The sequence below is a fragment of the Malaclemys terrapin genome, chromosome 19, assembly GCF_027887155.1.
Source record: "Malaclemys terrapin pileata isolate rMalTer1 chromosome 19, rMalTer1.hap1, whole genome shotgun sequence".
NCBI classification, from domain to species: domain Eukaryota; kingdom Metazoa; phylum Chordata; order Testudines; family Emydidae; genus Malaclemys; species Malaclemys terrapin.
Window position 1 is genome coordinate 13,514,342 of NC_071523.1, and position 15,938 is coordinate 13,530,279.

A 15,938-nucleotide genomic window follows, 5' to 3' on the forward strand; every position below is an offset into this window, starting at 1 on the left:
AACAGGGGGTTGTAGGCAGCTTACTGTACTGCACATCTTCTCCTGATGGGTCTGCAGCCCCTATTGTACTGAGAGAAGCCAAGGCAGTCGGGGGGCCCAATATCTATAAAACACTTTCAAGATGAAAAGTGATACCTAAGTCCTAAGGAACAGTAAATACCGATTAGCTGTTGGTGAATTCTGTTGGTTGCCTTTGTGCTGCAGGCACAGAACGCCTGAGCGTACATAGCATATCCCTTGCCTGTTGCCTGATGTACCATTTAGGGGAGCTCCCTGAAAGGGGTAGGGTGAAGGCAGTGTACCTTTGAAGTTAATTCCCTTGAAGTTAGTACCTTTGACATGTGTTTGACTTAAGAATACCTAATTTTTCTCAGGAAACACCAACTGTGTATAATTCAAACTTTTACACTAATTTCTGAGTTTGGTTTTGGTTTTTTTGTTTGTTTTTTGTTTTTTAAATTTACTTGGAGTTAAAAAACAAAGCCCCGTGGTGTGGGCAGAAATAATCGAGGGCAGGGAGACCGGTCATAATGCAGCGATACTGCCTTGTTTTAATTGGGGGAAAAAAAATACACTATAGTCTGGTTTTTTACCAGGCTTGTGCACCTTTCTAAGGGAGGGTTGTAGTAGTTAGCAGTGGAAGATGCCTACAGCCATCTAGTCACTGCACCTGGAAGGGCAGAATGTAGTCCGTCGTCTACATGAGGGGTTCTTCCCTCCCTCCCCGCCCCCCCGCATGCTGTCCACCCTTGCTCTCCAGGAGCTTGCTCAATCCTAGCACACATGGGGGAAGGCTTTTGGGAGAAAGCTGTGGGTCCATGGCTACACATTCCCAGCAGCTGTTCCCCCAGCTTGGGGAGGTGCAAGTGCTGCAACTATTAGAGCTTTGAGGTGCCAAGCTCGGTGGCCTGCAGGGGAGGGGAGAATCAGGTTCTTCCCCACATCACAAGAGAACACCCTGCACTAGACATAGTCTGGGTGTCATGGGCGGGGGTGTAGGATTATCCCTGTACTGAGCTGCAGCGAAAGGGGGAATGTGCCTGCAATTTTTTCAGCCGAGTTTGTTTGTTTGGAATAAAATCTCTCCCCTTCTCTCCCCCCATTCTCTGCAGCAGAAAGTGTCCAGCTCCTCCCATGAAGGTCGCCTTGGGGAGCCCCAGCTCACTGGACCAACTCACATGAGACCTTCATTTGAACCTCCACCCACCACCATCGCCGCCGTTCCACCTTACATAGGTCCAGACACGCCTGCGTTACGGACTCTCAGCGAGTACGCCCGTCCTCACGTGATGTCACCAACAAACCGCAACCACCCATTCTTTGTTCCCCTGAACCCCACCGATCCTCTCCTGGCCTACCACATGCCCGGCCTCTATAATGTGGACCCCACCATCCGGGAACGGGAGCTCCGGGAGCGCGAGATCCGGGAGCGCGAGATCAGGGAAAGGGAGTTGCGAGAGAGGATGAAACCAGGCTTTGAGGTGAAACCACCCGAACTCGATGCACTGCACCCGGCTACCAATCCCATGGAGCATTTTGCCAGGCACGGCGCACTGACTATACCCCCAACAGCTGGACCCCATCCATTTGCTTCCTTCCACCCGGGTTTGAACCCCCTTGAAAGGGAGAGGCTTGCGCTGGCAGGCCCCCAGTTACGGCCTGAAATGAGCTACCCCGACAGACTGGCCGCAGAAAGAATACACGCCGAGCGGATGGCGTCGCTCACCAATGACCCGCTGGCACGGCTCCAGATGTTCAACGTGACGCCTCACCATCACCAACATTCACATATACATTCGCATCTACACCTCCATCAGCAGGACCCGCTGCATCAAGGTGAGCCAAGGGAGCAAGCCAGAGCTTTTCCTCGGGGATGCTGACCTCGGCTGCTCTTGTAAGATCCTAGAATCGTAGAAACGTAGAGCTGGAAGGAACCTCGAGAGGTCGTCCAGTCCAGCCCAACCCAGCCCCCTGCACTACTAAACCTAGACCATCCCTGACAGGTGTTCTTAAAAACCTCCAATGATGTGGATTCCCCAGCCTGCCTTAGAAGCCCATTACAGAGCTTTAAAGTTAGTTTTCCTAATATCGAACCTAAATCTTCTTTTCTGCAGATGAAGCCCATTACTTCTTATCCTACCTTCAGTGGACATGGGGAAACAACTGGCCCCAATCCTCTTTATCATATTCCTTAACATACTGGAAGACTGTCAGGTTGCCTCTCAGTCTTCCCCCGCTACAGAAAAGATGTGCACAAACTGGAGAGAGTCCAGCGGAGGGAAACGAAAATGATTCAGGGGCTGGGGCACATGACTTATGAGGAGAGGCTGAGGGAACTGGGCTTATTTAGTCTGTAGAAAAGAAGAGTGAGGGGGGATTTGATAGCAGCCTTCAACTACCTGAAGGGGGGTTCCAAAGAGGATGGAGCTCGGCTGTTCTCATTGGTGGCAGATGACAGAACAAGAAGCAATGGTCTCAAGTTGCAGTGGGGGAGGTCTAGGTTGGATATTAGGCCTTGTCTACACGGGCAAGTTACTACGCAGTAAAGCAGCTTTCTGCAGTGTAACTCCCGAGGTGTACACGCTACCAACCCACTTAGTGTGCAGAAACTCCTCAGTTGCAGCATTGCAAAAAAAACCATCTCCACAATGCTCCTGCACTACATTGCCAGTATAAACACATCAATTGCTTTCAAGGCTGTAATTGGCCTCTGAAAGTGTCCCATAATCCCTCAAGTGGCCGCTCTGTTCATTGTTTTGAACTGGCTGTCCTGAAGGCATGCGCCCCTCCCCTTTCAAAGCTCCGTTTCTGACAGCCATTGCGGGCTGTGCTGATCTGTTCCAGGACACACAGCAAACCATTATTGCGGAATGCTCGTGCTATTGAACACAGGGGAGGGAGTGTGTGTGTGTGTGAGAGAGAGAGAGATTGCTGGGGAGGGAGGTGGGGGCTGATGTGGGGTTTTCCTCTCCCCTGCCTCAGGACTGGTTGCTTCCTGCAGCTGTCTGAACTTACAAGACAGCATGCTGACACACTCTCTGTCCCCCAAAACACAGTCTCTTTTCTCCCCTCCCCATACACACACACATTCCTGTCACACACACTCTCCCCCCTCCCCCCCTTCAGTTGAAAAGCAGCTGGCAATGTAGTAGGATGTCCGTGGAACAATGGGATTGGGAAACCTGCATCATGTGACACTGTGCCTGCTCCATGAGGCATTGCAAACCCTTCCCAAAGCACCCTGCAGCCAGTTGCACAGTGGGATAGCTACCACAATGCACTGCTCTCTTTGCCGTTGCAAGAGCTGCTAATGTGGATGCGCTCCACCATCCCAAGGAGCACAGTGTGCATACACAACAGCAGTTTAATTCCAGTGTTTTAATAAAAGTGGTATAACTTATTGCACAAAAACTTTGCAGTGTAGACAAAAACTGTTTCACTAGGAGGGTGGTGAAGCACTGGAATGCGTTACCTAGGGTGGTGGTGGAATCTCCATCCTTAGAGGTTTTTAAGGTCTGGCTTGACAAAGCCCTGGCTGGGATGATTTAGTTGGGGTTGGTCCTGCTTTGAGCAGGGGGTTGGACTAGATCAGGGTTCTCAAACTGGGGGTCAGGACATGGGGGATCATGAGCTGTCAACCTCCACCCCAAAACCCGCTTGCCTCCAGCATTTATAATGGTGTTAAATATATTAAAAAGTGTGTTTAATGTATTAGGGGGGTCGCACTCATAGGCTTGGTGTGAAAAAGGGGTCGCCAGTAAAAAAGTTTGAGACCTACTGGACTAGATGACCTCCTGAGGTCTCTTCCAACTCTAATCTTCTATGATTCTTTTCTCAAGACTATACATGGCCAGTTGTTTAAACCTTGCCTCAGAGGTCAGGTTTTCTAAATCTTTTATCATTGTTGCTTTCCTCTGAACTGTCCAGTTTGTCCACATCTTTACTAAATTGTGGCATCCAGAATTAGACACAGGTACTCCAGCTGAGGCCTCGCTAGTGCTGAGTAGAGTGGGACAATTACTTGTCATGTCTTACATACAAATGCCTGTTCGTACACCTCAGAATGGTATTAGCCTTTTTGCAACTGGATCACATTGTTGACTCTCATTCAATTTGTGATGCACTATACCAGGGTCAGCAACCTACGGCACGCGTGCCAAACACGGCACGCAAGCTGATTTTGAGTGGCACGCTGCTGCCAGCTGCCGTCCCAGCCCCACTCAGCCCCCTCGCCCACCGCTCTCCCCTGCGGGGCCAGGAGGCAGAAGCTTGGTCCTGTGGTAGCTAAGCTTTCCCCCTCCCCCGCTTCTTCCCCCAGCGTGCTGCTTTCCTGCCCCTCCTCCTCCCCCTCCCACTCCCTGCCGCCTATCAGCTGATGGCCCTGGGAAGGGGAAGGGGGACAAGTGGCAGCGTGCTCACTGCTCCATAGAGGAGGCAGAGAAGAGGTAGGGACGGGGCCTTGGGGAAGGGGGTGGAACAGGGCATATCCCTTCCAGCTCCCTGCCATGAGCCGCTCAGGGCAGGGGGCTGGGAGCACCCCCACGAGCCGAGCACCCCACCCCTCTGCCCTGAACCCCCACACACACCCAGCCTTCTGACCTGCACCTCCGCACACACCCCAGCCCTCTGCCCTGACCCCTGAACCCCCCCCCCACACACAGCCTTCTGCCCTGTACCCCCCCCACACCCAGCCTTCTGCCCTGCACCCCCACAGACCCGAGCCCTCTGCCCTGACCCCTGAACCCAATCTGGGGTCCTGGCTGCTGGCCCCTTGCCAGCCGGCGTTCCAGCTGCAGGCCCCGCTCAGCCTGCTGCCGGCCTAGGTGAACAGAACCCCAGGCTGGCAGTGAGCTGAGCAGACTGGCGGCGTAAGATCAGCATTTTAATTTAATCTTAAATGAAGCTTCTTAAACATTTTGAAAACCTTGTTTACTTTACATACAACAATAGTTTAGTTATATAATATAGACTTATAGAGAGAGTCCTTCTAAAAATGTTAAAATGTATTACTGGCACGCAAAACCTTAAATTAAAGTGAATAAATGAAGACTCGGCACACCACTTCTGAAAGGTTGACGACCCCTGCACTATACCCACTGGATTCTTTTCAGCAGTGCTACCTACCACCTATCCAGTTATTCCTTGTTTTGTAGTTATGCGTTTGATTTGTTTCCTTCCTATGCGTAGTACTCTGCATTTATCTTTATGGAATTTCATCTTGTTGATTTCAGACCAATTCTCCTATTTGTCAAGGTTGTTCTGTATTTTAATCCAGTTCTCCAACATACTTGCAACCCCTCCCATCTTAGTGTCATCTGCATATTTTATACGCATACTCTTTACTCCTTTATCCAAATCATTAATGAAAATATTTAATAGTACCAGATCCAAGAGCCTTCTGCCCAACTCATGGGGTCATATCCCATGACTCGGGAACTATGCACAGCATAATCTCCAGCTGTGTCTGCGTGACAATCGTATCCAGGTCTATACAAGGTTGTGACACATGGGTGTGGCCCCACCCTGAATAACATTGTTATCTCTACACCCTGTGGATAGAAATAGTTATAATTGTGTTTGATCTCTCATAGACACCTGCTTTTTCTTGTCCACGCAGGCAAAGGGAAACCACAACACAATGCAGCTGGGACACAACCGTGCTTAAATAATAGGATTCTTTTTTTATTTTAGGCATTTCGTCTCTGTATAAATGGTGCAGGCCTCCCTTGTAATAACCTTGGTATTTTACACCCACATATTTAACCCTTCCCTGTACTAGGATTGGATCAGTTCGTCACTGAGCACGGGGCAAGTTTTCAGCAGCCAGTAACTCTTCATGCACTAAGGTTTTGTCCAAAATTCTCCCTCTGTTGGTGTAGAACTGGTGCAACCCAACCAGCAGTGGCAGCGCTAGTGTAGACTGAATGCAGGCACTTGTCATATGACACAGTGGTTAAAACTCCTGCTCCCTGTATGCCTTTGTACCCAGGTTAGTAGTTCATACCCTGGTACACACACCATTGAGAGCGCTACACACTGAATACTAGCACCTAGACGTCAATGAGCTCTCTAACTGTCTCAGGCTGGAAAATCGGAGGGTTGGAGTTGTTGAGCCAGAGTGAATTTAAAACAATTGGTTACTAAAATATTGCATGATAAAAGTGTGGGTGGGTGTGGGGCGTGCACCTGCTTTCTCTCTGGTGGTGGTTCAAGCAGTTGCCTCTGAGACGTTCAGGTGAGACAAACAGGACAAGTCTGCATCCCTTTTTTCATGTAAAGTGACAGCTCTCTCTGATGTGAAGGACAGTGCCATGGATGTCGGTCTATTTTCCAAACTTAGTTAGGATGGAGATAAAATAAAGCGACAGCAAATTTGGGAGAAACCGAAGTGAGCGCATAAATCACCTTCCGATGGATCAAAGGGTAATTGCCAATAGAGTGATGATAGCAAACCTCAGGCTGTCTGGGGAGGAGGATGTTTGGGAAATGAGGATAAGGAGATAACACCAGTGATAAGCAGTAAGTTAGCATGTGTCCTGCCAAATAAGCAACATATTGATTTGCAGTGATCAGAGATTAAGGCGATCGGAAGTGGAAGATAATAGTGCCAATTAAGCATCCAAAACCAAAATGATGGTGTTAAATAGGAGGCCTTTCAAAATCAGCAAGGGCTGTGGTCGGGCTGTGAGATGTGAGGAGATGTAAATGGGTAAGTTTAGTCGATGTTTTTATATAACTGCTGGGTTTATGAAAAATCCCACAATCACACGCTGCAGAGGAACGTCACTGCCAGACTGACCTGGGGGGAAAATTCCTTTCTCACCCCGCATATGATGACCAGTTAGACCCAGAGTCTGTGAGCAAGAACCAGCCAGCCAAGCACCTGAGAGAATTCTCAGTTCCTCCTCAGAGCTCTGGCCCTTCTCTTCCAGTGTCCAATCTACAGCCATGGCCATTCCTGATGCTTCAGAGGAAGGAGCAAAAAAGAAAAAGAAAAACACCCCAGAATGCACTGGGGGAAGAGGGGAAGTTTTACACTTATTACCTTGGCAGATTTCTGGTGCATATCTTCCCTCATTCCCGTGGAGGGAGGGCGTCAAGGCTCTGGGTATGTCTGCATCGCTAACTAAGGTGTAATTGTAGCTTTAATCTAGCTAGTGCGGGTAATGACAGTAATGAGGGCGTGGTAGTACAGGCTAGCTGCCTCGGTACAAGCTCACCAGGGACCCTGAGTACATACTCGGGTTGTCGGTCCACACTGAAGTCCATGCCACCACACCTACACTGCTGTTGTTACCCATGCTAGCTTGATTAAAGCTAGGCTAGTATGTCTACTTGTGCTACAGTTACACCTGATTTGGAGGGTAGACATACCCTCTGGCCCTCTTGTTGACATCTGTGGTGATTCTCTGCTCCCTTTATCTCCCATTTATCTATTTGTCTTGACTGTGTCAACACCTGGCAACACCATAGTGCTGACTACATAAAGCAGATCTCCCTACTTCAGCTCTCTTAATCTGACATCTCCTGTTGGTTGCTACAACCCCACCCTTCTGCCCTCTTGGTGTGCAATTTAAGTCCCCTTACCAACACATAGTTTACACCCAATTTTGGTGTAATCGTAGTGTCTAGTGAGTATAATGCAAAACCTCTGCACCGTTCAGAGAAACTGGCAGTCTGTGCTGAGGTGTGACCTCAGTATATAGTAGTAGCTACAGTGAAAAGGATGTGGGAAGGAGATTTTACCTCTTCGTCCTTTCTGCACTGCTAGAGCTCGAACTTTTGGGCTTTGTGCAACTGGAATAGACATTCCTTCACGCTTATCAGAAAGTTCCTACATATAAGCTTGGGGACCTTCTTCATTAGAATGTGCTTAGTTCTAAAATGTTGTTTTTAGATCCCCAGAAATGATTGGTGAAATAACTTGGTATCTTGTTAGGTGTCAAGACAAAGAGACTGGAAAGTCACTCGTTTGGCTGAGTAGCTATGAGTGATGTCACTACATCGGGGATTTGTAAGATGGGCAACCAAAGCAAGATTTCCACATTTTCTGATAGCAAACTGGTGGAGAAAGGTTAAATAAGGCGCCAAATAATTCAGCAGCAAGGTCAGAAGTGAAAGCGATTCAAGTACGTGGTGTACAGTTCCCGGGACAAACGTACTGCAGATGTACTTGTGCAAGCAAATATAGCATAATGAGTCTTGGAGCATGTGAATTAAAAATAGATGGTGTCTCTGTTTCCTGGGTTAGGAAGGGAATTTGAGAGCTATTGCAGAAAGAGCCAGTGTGTGCATCAAAGAAGGCAAATGATACGCAGTTGTATTTTGGTAGTAATGTATCTGGGAATTGGTTGTGTTGATGCAGTACCTAAAGGCACTACTAGGTGGAACTTGCACAGTGTTCCGCATGCTATGTGCGCTGCTCTGGAGGTCAGAGGATGGACTGCACCAAATATCAAGTCTTATGGATTGTAATGGGGCAGGATTGACATAGTTTGGACTGAAGTTTTGCAAATGAAGAATAGGGTTAATTTGAATTGACTTTATGGCTACAGACACTTGAGTGCTGAAGTATGTTAACTTTTAAAGGAGAAGAAATAAGTGTCTGACACAGAGCATGTCTACACACGGTTTTTATCTTCAATTAATTGATTGCTTATTAACTCGAGGTAGCTAACACGTTTGCTAAGGCTAGCATGGACACTCTACAAGTGTTTGTTCCAGGACGCACACGTTTGTGTTGTACCCGCAAGGCCCAGCCTGGAGTGTTCACCAGCCTTTACAAACTTGTTAGCTTCCTCAAGTGCATGGGCACTCCACTAAATCAAGCTAGAAAACTCTGGTGTGACCCACAAAGGGCAGTTATGCTGTTGAGTGAGCTACTGAAATGAAGTCGCTGAAGCACTATGCCCCAGGGTGTGCACTATTTCAGATTTAAGATCTTAGCAGCTCAAGGAAGGAAGGGAAAGTAGGGAGTCGGTCTGAATGTTGGGAGGCACTGACATCAGTTACTCATATTGCACTATTCTTACAGAGGGGGTGTGTGTGTGTCTGCGTGTGTGTGTGTGTGTCTGCGTGTGTGTGTGTGTGTCTGCGTGTGTGCGCTTAGAAACAGGAGGAGTATTGGGATTGAAATGACCATGGGAGACTGCTTTCTGCTAATATGCAATCTCCGTGCAAACTTCTAGCGGATTAAATGCAGGGGATTTGCCATGCAGTGATGGGTAAATATTGTCATGGTTTCATCAGTGTCATGTTTTCATCCTCTTAGTAAAGTGACATTAGAGGAATTGCCTACAAGTGAGGACAAATAAGGAGGGGGGTGGTTGTTTCCCTTTTGTACAAGGCTGGCAGCTCCCTGGAGCTGACACTGTCTGATTTGGGGAATAGAGGGTTTGAGAGCTTCCTGTCTGTCCAGAGTAGTATTCTGAGGGTGCTCAGTTGTCAAGCCCTTTTGACCTGAGGATTGTCAGTGATCCTTTGACTTGTACTTATGTGCTAGTGGAAGGCAAGAAGATATTTACAGCCAGCGTTTTCTTATAAACTTCTGAAAAGACAAATTTTGCCTTAGAATCTTGGTTTAACGGTATTAGCATGAGATTCTGCCTCAGTGTGTGTGTAGTGGGGAAGAAGGAGGCTGCTAACAATGAATGCGTAAGTGGTTTTGCTATTTGATTTTTCCCGTCACTTGGTAGATTTCTTTTTCCTTATTGAAATGGAAAGCCATGAGTTGTTGCTTTAACAATTAAGACTGTTTGGCAAGCAGATGTCACTTCAAACACTTGAAGATAGAGAAGTGGGCTTCAAGTCAGATGGAGCTAAGCTCCAGATAATTACACACCAATTAAGCCAGATACTGCACAAGCTCAAGCGGTAACATGGCTTTTGTTCCCCAAACGGTGAGGCTTCCCCAAGCAGTTGGTTACCTTCCTTTTTATCTTCTTTTCTAGGTTCAGCAGGACCTGTACACCCGCTGGTGGATCCCTTGGCAGCTGGACCCCACTTGGCACGTTTTCCCTACCCGCCTGGTACCATCCCCAACCCACTGCTAGGGCAGCCACCACACGAGCATGAAATGCTCCGACACCCGGTCTTTGGTGAGAACATTTCACTGACCTTCCTCTAGGCAGCGCTTTGCTCCGGGCTGTGAACACTTTCCTCTGGGTCTAAATGTGCAGTGGAGGGAATTGGGAGCTTTAATTCTTACGCTTTTGCTCCCATCATTGCTTTTTAAACTGAACGTTTTTATGTTACAACTCTTTAGAGACCTCCTGTTTCATTGCTAATACATCCACTGGAACTGAATCCTAGTAGCAGCTTTAGGGAAGCCATGAACAGTGGGCAGACTGGAAATCAGTATTCTAATTCCCAGTTCTGCCACTGATTTGCTGTATAACCTCGGGCAAGTTGCTTAACCACTCAGCGCATCTGGTTCCCCATCTATGAAATGGGAATGTGGGGGGATAATGCTCTGTTTTACATACCTTGCAGGGCAACGAGAACCAGTTAATGATTGTAAAGGACATAAATGTGATGTCTCTTGCAGGTACCCCCTACCCACGAGACCTGCCTGGTGCTATCCCACCTCCAATGTCAGCAGCCCATCAACTGCAGGCCATGCATGCCCAGTCAGCAGAGCTGCAAAGACTGGCTATGGAGCAGCAGTGGTTGCACGGGCATCCCCACATGCACGGTGGGCATCTACCAAGTCAGGAAGATTATTACAGGTGAGAGATGCAATGGAGACGCAGCTAGAAGCTCTGTTACTATTTCCCTGAATTTTTCCGCCTGAGGGGTCCCCTGCCTGCAGCCCATACATGTGGTCAGTGTGACCTTAACATGCTTGGAGATAAAGCTTCAGAAAAAGCTAATTTGGTGTGGAAGTGTCACGGCGTCACAGTCTCGGTGCTCTGAATGAAGACAGGGAGGACTGTGGTGCAGTGTCTCCCCCCTCAGGGCACACTCTCACCAGGGCAAGAAGCCTTCTCGCTTCAGCGCTTCCTGGGTCTGGCCTCAGAGTATTCAGCACCCTGTTCATACAGTAAGCATCCCGCGGTGAGTCCACCTGGAATGGACACTGTGGGAGCCTTACACACCCCAAAAGGGCCATGCACCCCACTTCGCAGTCAGCAGTGACTCTCAGCCAGCGTATAAAAGAGAAGAGTTTATTAGTCAATGAGAACACAGTGTAGAACAGATCTTGTTAGCACAGAAATCAGGAACAGTCAGCAGAATCCAGCTTGGGGGGGATCCAGAGCTCAGAGCCCTGGGTTTCCCCCCCTGAGTCCCAAAACAGGAGACTGACCAGTTTCCAGCAGCCCAGCTTCAGTCACTCCCACCTGCCCTGCCTCTGGGCTTTGTGTCTTTCCCAGGCCAACAGGTCACCTAGTCTCTTTGTTCTCCAACACCTTCTACTAGTTCCTTGCAGAGAAGGGGGCCTGGCCATCATTTGCCAGGACACAGAGTGTCGGCCATTTTCTGTGGCCTGTCAGCCAGTCAGCAGTCACACCTGCCCTCTGGGAATCTCTGCAATGATCACACCACCTAGATGCTTGAGTAATACATAGGGGAAACTGAGGCATGCACACACCGTATTCAACGAAAACATTAAGAACATTCCCACTTCGTCACAGGAGAATGGGACAGCCTTTGGAAACTAGACCAGAATAATTGGCGTAAGGAATAAACTAGCTGTGTCATGCTCTGCAGAATTAGCTTTGCTTTTAGTGACTTTCATTATGATTGCTATTTCCCCACTTCCTCCCCTTGAAGAAAAAAAACCTTATGAACAGAAATAAGAGAGGAATTCACCAGCAAGTAAATCTGAACAAATTATTGATGGGCAACAGTTGATGAAAGCATAACTAATACAGACGCTGGACGAATGGCTGAGCAGATCTCGACTGGTCATGCAAGTTCCTCTTCTCCCAAAATTATTGTATTGCGATGGTTTTCCCCCATTTGCCTTCACTGGAACACCTCTGGTTTCTGTTTTGCAATGGCGGCTGGCAATCTACAGAAAGGGAATCGCCGCCTACGGCATCCAGCAAGGTCCACTGTTTGTGTTGCTTCATAGCGAGGATGGCTCAGCAGCAGTCTGGCATGTGCTAGCCTCATGCCCCTTTTGCTTTGGCGTCTCAAACCTTGTCTGTGCTCTGGAAAATTACCTGTTGTCACATCAGGTGACAGTACTGGCAGCTGACCTGATGCTGAACATGGTTTAGCTGCAAGTGTGGATGGGCAAAGCATGATCAGCACCAGTTCAGCTGCACTGCTTGCTGGCACCTGCTGTCTCAGTGGTAATGTCGCTAGTGTACAGAACACCCCGACAAACAAAGCGCATCATCTCCCGTGACCGACTGTGTTCTTCACTGCTTGTTACCATGCTGGTTCCCCATTCACTTTGAGAAATCAGACCTCCTGCCCCCACCCATGTCCCTTTCGTGGCACTGTGATGCCCCCTCCCCTACCCCCCCAGTTTGCAGTGAGGCTAGTATCAAAAGGCAACGTATTGCTGAGGCACCAAACCACATGCCCTTTGTCCGCTAAAACACATTTTCTTTCTCTTTCAGTCGACTGAAGAAAGAAGGTGACAAACAGTTGTAATAAATTATTTATTTGTAATGCCGGCTATGGAAACCCCAGTCCTTGGGAAGGAATGGAACATTTTTTACATACAATAAGAGCTGCAAAAGAATATCTTATAAAGATTTCTTTATATATTTAAATCTAAAGAAAACACCCACCTCCCCTACCAACAGCTAAAGACTTACTGGCATAAATAGTGTTCATTTGTAGAGAAGATTTCTCAAGACTGGTGTGGGCTTCCCTGCATGACCACCTATTCAGAAGCCTATTGAAAATACAGGACTGTTTGGAATTCTCAGAGAACTACCCTGCAATCTTGTGGGGGTTGTTTTTGTTTGATTGATTTTGGGTAGGTGCTAGAATCAGGTTCACAACACGACAGTCACTGTGCGTGAAGAGACACTCAATGCATCTATATATATATATATTAAAAGCAGAAAAAAATAAGGATTGCAAGTAGGTGGCATAACAAGCTCTGAATCCAAGTGCTATAATAATAAAAAAATTACTTTTATTTTAATACATTGTAGGAAATCTTCATACTTTTAAAGAGAGCTCAGTTCTTCAGCATGGCTTTTTAAGTCTGTAAATAATGTTTTGGGTGGTTGGGGAGGAAAAATAATAAAACTCCACAAACATAACAATCTTGATTTTCAGTAACATCACAAATCCTGGTAGTGACAGAATACAGAGTTGATTTTTAATAAAAATAAATATATATAATTATCCCTTTAATTAAAGGGAAATGATGGGTGTCAATAATTTCAAATGGGCAAATGCTTGAAATTTGATTTGGTAGCAATTAAAGGCAGTTGCAGGGATAATGTTACAAATGACTGTTTCTGTTCTGTTTTTTTTTCCCCATTATCATTATATCTTTCCATTCTGCAGATGACTTGTTGAGTTCTGCTTCTCAGCAGTACAGATGTCCCTTGGAACTGGCTTGCCCTTTCTGTCTCTAACATAGAGGTTATTGTTAAATTTGGCTGTAATCTGCCTCCTTCTATTGTCTTTTAAAAACAATTGTCTCGCTAAATTTGTGTTAAGCGATCTCTTTAAATTTTAGCAAGTAGTAGCAAAAATTCTAAGTAATATCTTCCTTTAAATATGATGTGTAGCTCAAACTATTAAAGTCAGGTTTATGTGGGCAGAATTTTTGGACGGGGCCCACTTTCTCTGGCTTTTGTTTTACATATTTCTAAGGAGAGACTAGACAATTGGACTACAGAGTTGTTTTTAAAGTTCTTTCACAAACACCAATAATCTAAATTTAACCTGTCTCTTACTGAAGGCTGCTTGTTTTGGGTTTTTTTTTCCTAACCTGTCTTAAAGGGTTTGTGTATCAAGGAACCTGCTGCTGTGAGATTAGCCAGAGGTATTAGTCAGAGTATTGCTGACTCCCAACACAACAGGTTCATGCTGAATGGCCCAGATTGGCTGGAAGAAGAACTTTGCCCATGTGTCTCCATGGGTGATATGGCAAAGGAGAGAGGGCGCACACAGTAGAAGAATAGGCATATATTTTTGTAGATAGCTTTGCTCGCTGCCTAAGCCAAGATGCACATCTTTCTTGCATGTGCACACACACACCCCAAAACCATCTTTTTTGTTGTTGCATTAGCCATGTTTTTTGATAAGGCAGAAGGTGGCGGATCCAGAGAACATCTGCATCTGCTGGCCATGTTTTCTACTGGTACATAACCTCTTCCATTCTCTCTTTTAACTCTTGAGGGCTGTAGCTCTGCTGTGGTAGACTGTTATATGTGGTGGTCATGTCATAGGACTGTATTGAGCCATGTTAGATAAACTTGTAGTTAATCATTCAGCCTTGTGGAAGGCATGGCATGAATGGTGCTTCACCACCACACAGGGCAGAAACCAACATTACCATGTTGCTACTCTTGGCTGCACTGACAGGTAGGTAATGGCACCGATTTTATTAATTAAAACCTGCATCAGGGAATTCCAGGCTTAGTGTAGCGTGTGTGTCCAGGGGAGGAAGGCTTGTTTCAGTTCCATCTCATCTCTTTTTTCATTCTTTCATTCCAATTTTCCTTTTAATGCCATTTCAGTTCCTTAGAGTGAGTCAGTCCCATCAGAACTCTGTGAACTCCTGTCTGCCAAGACTCCAGTGTTTGACACCTGGGAGTTCTCCGGCTTGGATACCAAGAGATTCACCCTAGAACCAGGAACGATAATATTTGTACATTACTTCCAGTCTCTGTCTATGGTTGTCGGGTGAAACAACTTTAACACCTATCCAGCAAGGATCATGGCAGAGGTGCTCATAACATTTCCCTGGCCAACAAAGAAAAAACATCAATGTACCGAAGGCTTTATTTAAGTAAATTTCCATCAAAATTCAATTTTTTTTCACCGTCTAGAGGGAAGGGCAGGCATGACACCACCACCAATCGCACATGAGGCTGCCTCCCTATTTCAGGTTTTTTTGGTGTGTTGGTTTTTTTTTTTTTTTGTAGAAAGATGTTGATTCCTTCATGTTGTCCTTTTTCTCTCCTTCCATTTTTCCAGAGAACAAAGTAGTGCTTTGCAATCCCTATTCAAAAAGCTTACCCTTGATCTTTTTTTTGCAGCTCAGTAGAATCTTTTATGTTTCTGACATCGTGGCACAAAGAAGCCCTGAGATTCTTCCATCTCAATCCAATGATTAACTACAGCTTTATTTGCAATGGCTTTTGAAACCATCTTGGTGTTCGATGCCCTGTTGTTATAACCCAGACCTTTTGGTTTCCTTTCAGAAATCTCTCTCATTTTTTTCCTCTGTTTTGAAGATTTTTTTTATTTTGCTTTAGTGTTTCTGAAACGTCTCTTGTTCTATGTCGTCATGGTTGAGCTTGTTTCACTGCACCGTTAAAGCAGAGTGTACATTCTGACTGCTACATTTATATATATCTTGAAGCTTAATGTATATATGAGTAGTTTGCCATGGGATAACACAGTGTAAACAGAGTAGAAACCCAGAAATCGTGACTTCTGTGTTCTCTCCATTTGAGTATTTTGTAATTTTTTTGAAATATTTGTGGACATAAATAAAACCAAGCTACACTACAGCAGCCAGGTTTTGTCTGCAAGTGGAGTGTGTCTGTTACTTGAGATGAGTGGAAGGGGGCAAGAGCATGAAAGTCTTGCCTCTTCTAACAACTGCACATTTACAGGCAAAAGCAGATCTCTCTCTTCCCTTGTTTCTCAACCCTGCTTGTCTGTTGTTAGCTAACCCTAGTGTCTAGCCTTCATACGTAGTGTTATGCTACCCTGTGTTTTGTGCCTGAACTGAATTCCAATGTGCATAATTGCATTTTGTCTACTTGGGTCTAGCTTAATGCTCCAGG

General features: G+C 46.4%; 1 protein-coding gene across 7 annotated transcripts in view; it reads left to right on the plus strand.

The window, feature by feature from the left end:
- Positions 1-15,662, plus strand: part of RERE (arginine-glutamic acid dipeptide repeats) — a 401,731-nt gene extending 386,069 nt beyond the window's left edge. For 5 of the 7 annotated variants that reach the window (XM_054009348.1, XM_054009347.1, XM_054009351.1 and 2 more), the window contains 4 exons: positions 1,113-1,836; positions 9,951-10,097; positions 10,547-10,727; positions 12,573-15,662. In XM_054009348.1, coding sequence (XP_053865323.1) covers positions 1,113-1,836; positions 9,951-10,097; positions 10,547-10,727; positions 12,573-12,606 — 1,086 coding nt within the window. In that variant the 3' untranslated portion in view covers positions 12,607-15,662. The remainder of the gene's footprint in view (positions 1-1,112; positions 1,837-9,950; positions 10,098-10,546; positions 10,728-12,572) is intronic. The other 2 variants (XM_054009349.1, XM_054009352.1) reach the window with 1 other exon arrangement.
- Positions 15,663-15,938: the final 276 nt, after the last annotated feature.